Here is a 10,496-nt window from a genome sequence, read left to right on the forward strand (position 1 = left end):
CGCTTGTTCAAATCTGGCCTAGACATGGTAAAAGGGTGGAAATGGACACACGAGAGGAGAGAGGAACTGCAACCAGAGGAACACTGGTGGAGATGGGAGAACAGAAGAGAAGACAGGCCTTATCAGAAGAGCGATGGACTGCAAAGACACAGAAATGCACCCTCAGAATGACCAGCAGTGGTTATGCATCAAATGTTTCATACATTTTTCCTTCTAAATCCTCTTTCTCTCTCATCTGGGTGACCCCCATTCCTCTGCTGTTCATCCACTGTGTTTCTTCCACTGGGACTGGATGCTCCTCGGTCTCACCTGATCTTCTGGAGACCTGCTTCAGCATCTCAGCCGGGAATCGAACCATGGTCCTCCACATGGAAGGCCATGACCTTACCATTGAGCCATTGGCACGTTCACATCAACTCATCTTTTTTTGGGGGGCATATCTTCTTTGATTCTAGTGGTGGTTTAAAAAAAATTCAGACTGGCTGAAAGAAATCCCTGAACGGCCCAGGATTGGATCCGGGCTACTCCAAAAAGAAGGATACTGGAACACACGGATATGGATGAACCTTTTTGAGCCAAAGATCTTCATCTCCTGAGCCACTGGATCCTTAACATGAAGGAGTGGATGAAGACTGATCCCTGTAACAAGCTCCAGAAAAGAGTCGAGACGGGTGAGAGGGATTAATATTGCTTAACAAACCTCACCAGTTTGTTTCAGCTTGGCAATTACTAATAACTTTGTTACATCTAGTCTGTGATTGTGTGGAATGTGTAGATGCAAAGCTTAAGCACTCTGTAGCTACAGTTCACTCACTGAGGCTTCTACAAATATTTTTGTCACCACATGGTCATCATTGTATTTAACACAGAGACATACATTTCACTTGTCAATTTATTTTGAACACACAAATGCATACAATCAACAGTTCTGAAGCATTTCTGACAAAGTGTTGACAATCTTTTAAATGCTAATGATCATAGCAGCACGTCAGCAAACACATGGCAAAGAACAAGAGAAAACTAGATACAAATACAAGTATAAGAGACTTCAGGTACACGTTAAGAAGTTGACATTTTTATTCAGATGTGACAAGTGTCAATGGAGATTATAACAACTAACACTTTACAGCAGTATTACAAAAGTTATTTATTTTCTTGCATTATGGATACAAAACAATCATGCAATTATACTTTTGGTATAGGTACATTCAAGTCGGCATTTACTGCCATTCAACCTTGAGTGTACATTTCAGGAATGAAACTAAATGAAATGAAAAATTAGTCTTGGACCCAAGGTGTGTTTACACTGACGATTGGATCCATAAACAATTAATACAACAATGCATAATACATAAAACACTCCCTAAAAAATACAAATCCCTATGCCTACCCTTGCATTAATAAAATAACATTTATTTGTTGTGTAACATTTTATTTGAGTTAGGCATAAAACATTTTTTTTAATTATTGTACATACCTACTGATAACCTGTACTAGGGCTGTCAAAAAAAATGTTGAATTTCGAATATTCGTTGAATTTAAAATAAAAATCCACATTCGAATGCAAAAACGTTGGAAGGACCATAGTTTCAGCTAATGAAGACTAGTTTATTCACTTTATATGAACATATAATAAAACATCCACGTTATTGGGTGCCTTAATAATATAACCGAGTATTGCGTGATTATGTAAACAAACCAGTGAATTGAACAGGTTCATTGAAACATACTGCCCAAAAGAACCAGTTTACGGAAAAGAATCAGATTTCCTCGTGTGTCTGAGGCTCTGGATTACAGGTAATAATGTTGTAAATAATGTTCAATTTCTTCCACAGACTGATCATTTCATAATAGCTAAGGGTATTAATTTTGTGTAGCCCGTATGTTATGTATGTTACCCATTGACATGCATTTTATGAATCCCCAAGAGCCACGGTTTCAACTAAAAGTCTCTTTACCGTTCTACTGAAGAAAAGAAAAAAAAGTCACCTACATCTTGGATGTCCTGAGGGTGAGTAAATTAACAGCAAATTTTCATTTTGGGTGAATTATCCCTTTAATAAGATTTCCCCAAGAAATAGGCGAGAATGAACATGGTGTCCTCTATAAGATTCCTACTCTTTCTGACAATAAAACACTTGAACATGACAAACTCATAATTACGACTTCAGAAGTGGAAAGTAGGACATTTGTGATAGCATGTGAAGGCAGCATAAATAATATTCTACAAACCTTGCCACCTCTGAGAAACACACTGACGGATCAGTATTTTCATACATTTTCATAGAATTTTACTATGAAGTTATTAGGATCAATCATTAGTATACAATGTAAAAAGGATCAAACCAATTAGTTAAAACCAGTTTAGCTAAAAATAATAGATACCACTTGATTAAAAAGGTGGTTTACACTTTGTCTTCAATTTACGAATTAGAAAGTGGGGCTTAACTGTGTTAAAAGCTGAACTAAAATCAACAAACAACAGATGTGCATAGGCCTTAGGACTTTCCAGATGTTTAGTAAAAACATTAGTGAAAGTGTTAACAGCATCTTCTGTACTACAGCCCTGCCTAAAGCAAACTGTAATGGGTCAAGTACTGAGTTTACTTCTGTCTTTAAATAGACACCATACCTCTCAAAACATTTCATTACACAAGATGTCAAAGCTACTGGCCTATAGTCAGTGTTCAATCTATTCATATAATGGTCATAGCTTTTATAGCGTGCCATTATTGTTTATTCTGTCTGAAGATCTCTTTCTGTCTTTTGCATTTGTCTTACAGGTCCAGTTACTAATTTTATATATTTTTATATAAAACAAATTAACTTTTAGGCATTACAGTGCATACAGAATATGAAATTAAGTCTAGCATAAAACAGTATATGGGTCAAAGATAAAAAGAGGTTCTTAAGCATCAAAAGTTTAAACAATAAAAGTTAAATAAAGCTTTAAAAAAAATGTCATACATTAGAATGTGCACTGTTTTATTGTATTTTTTTCTGAGCAAAAAATAATGGCTATCATACATTTTTAACATGTTTTACAGACGACACCCACTAAAATGAAATTCAGTCTAACTAGTTTATACACCAAAAAAATCTTGTCAGGCATATTTAGTACAAAAATCATTAGATGACATTAAAAGACTATTTAATAATCACAGTTCAGCCCTAAAAAATAATTAATTGTAATTTTAACTTTACCACTATCCTTCAAACCAAAAAAATAATTATAATATAAAATATAATAAATTTAGTATGATTACTTCTTCTTGTATATATTTTAATCAGTACAGCTCAGAATAAGTATGTTGTTTCATTTTTACATAAATAGATGTTACTCTGAATGACCATAAACATTATTTCACCCCTATTTTGACATTTTTTGACAGAAGTTATTTGAAACATTAAAGTAGACACTTTACTTGCATTTAATATGCTTTCTATGCATATTAAGTCACTTTTGTCAATTTAATTTGATGTGGACACCAAAATGGGACGTTTTGGGGGACGTACACACATGACAATAATGCTGGGCAGTTGTGAGACACTGTACAGAAAGCATCATGACCTTCGTCTGTATTTTATATTTTTTTCACCTGACTGACAGCCCGAGTAGTCTAGTTAGGCTGGTTAGTATAAACCAGTTAATTAACCTCTGCTGGCACATCATGCCACTTCATCACGTGGTTCTACATCGACAACCATTCAAAAGTAGATGTGTATTCTGATTGAATGTTTATAAGTAACATTTTTTTGGCATTCTAAAGGTTAATGTATGTTTTGGCTAATGTTTAAATGATTATAGGTTGGGAATAAACAGCTTAAATGTTTTAACAGTTAATGTATTTCATGTTACGATCTCAGTTCGCTTCACTAAGCGCAGCCATTCCAGTCTGAATGTTTATCAGTATGTTCGTCAGTATTTTTTTCTTAATATTTGACAGTTCTAAACGATAAATAATACTCTGTAGTCTCCTACCTCGGTAATGACTCTCGTTTTCATAAAAATCTGCAGGAAAAAATTCCAACTGGACGTACGCCGCCATACTGTTTTGTTGACGTTCTTAAGAAGACGCGTTCTTATTGGATGGAAGAACGGACACGTCACGCGCTAATCAGCGTGTTCGCGGCAAAGTAATAATGTAGTGGAAAAGAAAATTATGAAAATACAACAAAAAAAATTTATATTATTGTTTTATAAATATGTGTATTAATAAAAACGCTAGGTTTTATAACTATACACGCATACTAACAACTTAAATTGTATATAAATTCAATTATACACAATTTATAAATACAAAAAAAAATATATATATATATATATATATAAAATCTAAATACATATCGATTAGAAAATGGATTTATAAGGATTATTTGTAAAACTATAAAAATATATAAATTGTATTTATTTTTATTTTATAAATGTGTGTTAATAAAAAAATCTAAGTTCTTTATCACCACGAAGAAGTGATATCAAAATCAGTTTCTGCATATTAAATTTGCTTATATGACCGGAAGATGGCAGCACTCAAAGTTATTCACTTTATAACAGCAACAAACAAAAAAAACAATCATCAAGAGTTTAAAAGCATTTACTTGTTGGTCTTTCTTACAACAGCTTAATATATTAAAAGGTAATATTTCCATTTTTTTTTTTTCCAAACATGTTTTTAAGTTGGTTCAGAACCAACCAAAACATTTGTTCAATTGCAACATTCCATGTTTTCAAATTTTCGTTGGATAAACGGAGTGATAAAATAAGCATAAAACTACAAGGTTTTAGATCTCTTATGTGTACAAATCTGTTAAAGAATAGTCTCTTGACAATGGCAATGCATGAGACAAATTACCACGTTCATAATTCAATTTGCAGAGAATAACAAGCACTTCATACAACATTTTTTATTTGTTAAACACAGAAAAAAAATATTTTTTTAAAACAAAATGAACACTGCATGATCCTAACAAGAAAAAAACATCATTAAAAATACAAAAAACAACTTACCAAGATGCTGACGGTCTGAAAAAGGCTGATGGATGCTGAACATTTACGCTTGTCAGGTAGAAAAGGATGTCAGAGGTCATATAATCAAGACATGCGATGGGAAACAGTGGGCACTTACAGAATGAAATCAGAATCATTCTTCAGTCCAGAAACACACTGTACATTTAACACAAGCTCTCCTGCGATCCATGAAGGATGAGTATAAAATCCCTGCTGTGATGATATAGTCCATGTTTGGTTGGCGTCAGTCGCTGTCATGACTCTGGCGGTGCCAGCTGACTCGGGGCTCCGCTGCGTGTGCGCAGCTGTGATTGGGCGATATCTGCTAGAGCTGACTGGATCTTCTCCAGCAGCATGTCTCCTCTGTAAACTACTTCCTCCAGACGGGCCGCAGCTTCCTGGTTCTCCTCTTCCAACTGCCTCAGACTGGCAGCCTGTGAAGATTAGAGTTTATTGTTGTAGGGATGTAACAATTCACTCAACTCACATTTCACGATACAATTTTCTTACGATTTTTTAAACAAAATTAGTTTTCAGACAAATTATAAATGAAAAGGCGTCCTTTTATTATTTCTCAGTCAAAATGCTGCACATTTCTTTGTGAAATTGAAATATGTCAAATAACAAAACTAAATTTAAAGTTTAAAACAAATCCCAAAAAAGAAATAAATAATACAAATAAAATAAATCTCTTCATATAAAGAAACTAAGGCTTCGCCTGTGCTCTTTCCATTTAAAATTAGAAGCAACCACTGCATTTTAATCACGATCCAAACAAAGATGCTGCGTACATGCAGCATGAGCAGATTTTGATTTAAATTAGATTGTATAATTTCGAAATCTGAAGCAAAAACAGAGTGGTCTGACTTTAGCTTTGTGAAACTATACTACACAAACAGCAGACGAGCTGAATGAGACGCAGATTCACTCTCTGCCAGCAGGTGGCGCTCATGGAACATCAGCGATACAGCGTTTCTGAAGACAGCCAGTTCTCCTCTAAGACACATTCATATAAACGCTAAACTGTATCGCGATTCGTTTCTCAACCGACTTGAATCACCACATATTTTTTATCGATTTGCATTGTTACATCCCTACTTTATTGTCATCGGCTCTGTACTCACATAACATATAATACAGTTAGCACAAAGCCAGAAGTGCAATAAATAATTTACGGTGAAATAGAATACAACAGTTGGGTTCTGGAGGTAAAATATAATATATAAATATAAAATATAAATTTACAAATAGATTGATAAGGATTATTTGTATCAGTGTTACTTTAGTATCACTGAGATATTATTATTATCGATAATAAAATTTAACGATGATTTCATTTCAAGTAACAACATTTTTTATGGTTTTAGTTAACTATCATTTGTAGCGTAATTTGAAATGATTTTTTTGAGTGCCAGTTAACAAAACCGGCCATATTTTAAAATGCAGTAGGCTTGTTTGGAAAAGGTGGATAAATATACACATTTCAGGGGTCCAGTCGCACTGTTTGTGTATAAACGTACCTGCAGTGCGGCAGTAGATTCTTCACTGGGCAGAGAGTCAATCAGCACATCGACATCTTTTGCTGTTCTTGCTATCAGTGCTGCAAACAGCTGAGCGTATTCTAGAAGAACACATGAAAACACGTCAATTAAACCACAACAGCAGTGCTGTAAACTGATTTTTGGTACAGATTTGTGCACCTTCTGTGGGGTTGGAGGGCTGGTCTTTGTTGATGGCGGTCTGGATATTGCTGAAGGAGGCAGGTGGTGCGCATTGCTGCAGGACTCCAATCGCATTACAGAACTGATCAGCCAGCTAAAACACACACATCATAGCAATATATCAAACACAGTGCACACAAGCAGCCCAATATAACAAACCACCTTTGCATTTGGTTTACTGGGTTTGTCTTTGCTCTATAAACATGGTGAAAAGTATTAGAATTCAGTGCTAATATTGTCAATAATGTGGAAGCTTCTTTTAATCATTTTCTTTTAAATGTTAAAACAAGAGTACATAATATAACATTTATAAAACAATTTTGTGGTATGTGTCACAAATAAAATTAAAATAACTACATTTTTTTTATTTTTTTATTTATTTCACACGTACAAAACAATATTGTGGTATGTCACAAATAAATAAAAAATCCAAATTATACATTTATTTTTTAAATATGTAAAAGCAAGGGTACATAATATAACACAATATTTTGCAATATGTCAAAAACAAATAAAAATGTATATATAGTTTTTCAATGTGTTGACCGCAATTTTAATTTCTTGAAGCAGCATTTTGACTTACTTCGTATATAATATAATACATTATTCCCAATTTAACATATATTTACTTAGATACAGTATTAGCTACTTTCTGTACAAATAAATGTACAAACTTTAATTGTTTATTTATTCACAACTGCATGCTATGCTAACACCTTCATACGCTACAGTACATTAATGTGACTTCATGTAACAGACGACTGAATACATAAGATTTGCACACGCCTGACCTCTTCTGCAGCTTATAAGTCATAAAATGAACATTTAAATCAGTACTTACGGAGTTAACAGCATCCTGAAGCTGCGTTAACCTGTCCGCCATGTTGGCTCCTCTTCACCTTTTCCTTCTTCTTCTTCTTTTTGTTCAATGGCCGTTCACTCATTAGGAGTATTACCGCCACCTACTGTATATCTTGCGCACATGGCTGATCTGACTATCACTCAAACCCTTTCCCAGAAGGTCCACGACACTCACTGGTCTGTCCCTTATATTGCTCAAAAGACTGTTACGCTGATCTTCATATTTACTACATTTAAAGAGCACATGCTCTACTGTTTCAAAAACATCACACATACCATTTTCATGCTTCCCCATTAATGCAAGTGTTGAAATTACTTCTTCCTTTCTGTCTTCCATAAAACTGTTCTTTTTTCCCTACTCATTTTACAATATTATAATACCACCTACCTGTGCTGCTATTTTCCCTTATTTGTTGCCATATTCATATTATTTCCCTATTAATTACTGATTTGATCTCATTCCTTCCCAGAGGTACCTTAACATCCACCAAGTTTTTCTTTAAAGCTTCTTTTGCTAATTTATCCGCTGTTTCATTCCCTACTATAATTTTTAATAATTTAACATGATTTAATATGTGCCGGTACCCAACAAAAGTATACGATTATACCCTCTATTTTCAGTCTGTACAGTAATGTATACATTTCTACTAGCAGGTCTTCTCTATCAGTTTTTGTCGACAATATACTTTTAAGAGCTGATGAAGAATCTGAGCAAATTACAGTCGGAGTCCTATTTGGCTTAATCTGTTCTACCCACTGCAATCCTACTATTATAGCAGTTAATTCTGTCAGTTTCTTTAATTCTGATTTTGATGCAGCACCATACACTGCACACCCATAGTCTATACTAGACTGTATTAAGGCTTGATATACATGTAACAGTGCACTTTTCCTTGCTCCCCATTCATATTTGGCTATTGAAGTCCTTCACCTTCACCTTTTCAGTTTCTTCTTCTTCTGGTGTTGGCAAACCAACTTAAATGGTGCATTCCCGCCACCTACTGGATAGGAGTGTGGAGCGCATAATGATTGGAAGTTTGAGAACTATAGCCAAAAAAAAAAATATTATTACAAAATATTTCCGCTTTATTTACTACAACTGTATCCTAAATTCTATTTATCAGCCTTGTTTCTTTTAAGAAAATAATCAATTCATGAAATATTCTTGATTGCTTCAGGCCATTTCCTAACAGAACCTGAAGTGACAAATGATTTATTCCGAACGATCCTAAAGCTTGAATTAGTTGAAATCTTGCTCCTTCATATGCAACACACTCTATAAGTACATGTTCTACTGATTCTGCATGACCACATTTGTCACACTTTCCAGTTTCATGCTTCCCCATTCTATACAGACACTGATTTAACAGACAATGTCCAATACGCATTCTTGACATTAAAACGTCTTCTTTCCTGTTGCCAAACTTTCTTCTTTCTTGACCTACTTTCTCTTGAACATGATGAAAGTGTCTACCTTTTGTTCCACTATCCCACTCCTTCTGCCATTTCTTTCTTATTTCATTTGCAATTAACCCTTTTACTTCTGCTTTACAGAAGTAAATGACCCTTTACTCATTCACACTTTAATGTCAGTTTGTGCATGTTTCAGAGCCTGTTTAGCCAGATGGTCTGCTTCCTCGTTTCCTTCCACACTCATATGTGATGGTACCCACAGGAAATTTACCATCAGACCAGATTGTCTTATTCTAAATAGACTGCATCACTTCAAAAATCATATCTTGCCTTGCTGTTGAAATTCCACTTAGCAAGCTATTTAAAACTGAAAGGGAGTCTGTACAAATTACTGACCTTATTGGCTGTACTTCTTCTATCCACTGAAGAGCTAGGAATATTGCTATTGTCTCTGTCGTATAAACAGATATGTGATCAGAAATTCTTTTTGAAATTTTGACTTTGAATTGGGGTATGTAGACTGCTGCTGCTGTTATTCCATATTTAGAGCCATCCATGTATATTTGCAATATGCTATAATACGTTTGTTCAATGTATTGCTGCACTGCTATATTTGCTAACATACTTATTTCCTTGTTATGTTTTTCTTCATATAGCTGAATGTCAACTACAGGCATAGGGAAAAGCCAAGGAGGAATTGCTGAAGTTGCCACAGAAGGGGCAATATTGATGTCACTAATTCCCATATTCTGTGCCTCCTCATCGGCAGTCCATCCAAAGCTTGATAGTTTTTTATACTCATACTCCCAGCAATCCTTCAGAACTTTCTTAACTGGATGACTATCTATATTAATCCAGTATGTCATCCTTTTCCGTTTCCGCCGAGCCTGTTTAAAGCGACATCACGTGACACCATACAGTCGCGCCTGCGCACTACAGACGAAACGTTCCACTCAAAAGTTGTTGCATTGTAGCGCAACCGAGGAGAGAGTGACACTTCCGGGGGCTCAACGCGAAGCTTCAGCATGAGTCCCGAATCTGATCGCTGCTGCTAGAGCGTGTTTATGGACTGGACTGATCCGGGAAAAATGCCACTGAAGAGAGAATGCTTGGTTTTGCTCGTCTTGTCGTGGGTCAGTTCCCTGCGCGCTCAGGATGAGAGTGAGTAAACAAAACATCTTCTCTGCGTTTAACAAATGACTTTTGCTTGAGTTCTGAGACAGCTGGCATGATTTACCAACACATGAATACTGAATTGATCTTGATTTAATAATGATTTTATAACTAACCATGGTGATTTCAGGGTCAAATTCATATTATTTCAACGTAAACCTCCCACTAAATTCACCCTGAGGTCTTTTAATCTAATTTTCTGCCTGTATTCTTTATGAATAAACTAATTTGTGAGAGCATGGGCTGAACAGATTTGCTCACTTAACCCCAGAGAGGGTCTTAACCATGCAAAAAAAAAAAAAAAAAAAAAGAAAAGGAAC

At 35.0% G+C, this 10,496-nt stretch overlaps 2 protein-coding genes across 3 annotated transcripts in view; one reads left to right on the forward strand and one right to left on the reverse strand.

The window, feature by feature from the left end:
* Window positions 1-4,958: 4,958 nt before the first annotated feature.
* On the reverse strand, window positions 4,959-9,936 carry LOC107662201 (mediator of RNA polymerase II transcription subunit 21-like). 2 transcript variants are annotated; one of them, XM_016452134.1, is made up of 5 exons: window positions 9,877-9,936; window positions 7,571-7,634; window positions 6,709-6,823; window positions 6,529-6,629; window positions 4,959-5,442 (listed from the first exon to the last, which is right to left on the reverse strand). In XM_016452134.1, exons 2-5 carry the CDS (start codon window positions 7,610-7,612, stop codon window positions 5,263-5,265), a joined length of 438 nt encoding a protein of 145 aa, XP_016307620.1. In that variant the 5' UTR covers window positions 7,613-7,634; window positions 9,877-9,936; the 3' UTR covers window positions 4,959-5,262. The 2 variants fall into 2 exon arrangements, with proteins under 2 accessions (XP_016307620.1, XP_016307619.1); XM_016452133.1 differs by lacking the exon at window positions 9,877-9,936 and having other exon boundaries at window positions 7,571-7,681.
* A 46-nt stretch (window positions 9,937-9,982) lies between these two features.
* LOC107662191 (transmembrane 7 superfamily member 3-like) overlaps window positions 9,983-10,496 on the forward strand; it is a 16,408-nt gene continuing 15,894 nt past the window's right edge. The window contains exon 1 of the mRNA XM_016452117.1: window positions 9,983-10,164. Coding sequence (XP_016307603.1) covers window positions 10,068-10,164 — 97 coding nt within the window. The 5' untranslated portion in view covers window positions 9,983-10,067. The remainder of the gene's footprint in view (window positions 10,165-10,496) is intronic.

Source organism: Sinocyclocheilus anshuiensis, unplaced genomic scaffold (genome assembly GCF_001515605.1).
Source record: "Sinocyclocheilus anshuiensis isolate Anshui unplaced genomic scaffold, SAMN03320099.WGS_v1.1 scaffold1543, whole genome shotgun sequence".
Taxonomy (NCBI): domain Eukaryota; kingdom Metazoa; phylum Chordata; class Actinopteri; order Cypriniformes; family Cyprinidae; genus Sinocyclocheilus; species Sinocyclocheilus anshuiensis.

Coding starts and splice junctions, on each gene's coding strand:
- LOC107662201 (XM_016452134.1), bottom strand. CDS start 7,612: ATGGCGGACAGGTTAACGCAGCTTCAGGATGCTGTTAACTCC. Junction 6,824..7,570: donor TTCAGGATGCTGTTAACTCC/GTAAGTACTGAT, acceptor TGTGTGTTTTAG/CTGGCTGATCAGTTCTGTAA. Junction 5,443..6,528: donor AATCTACTGCCGCACTGCAG/GTACGTTTATAC, acceptor TAATCTTCACAG/GCTGCCAGTCTGAGGCAGTT.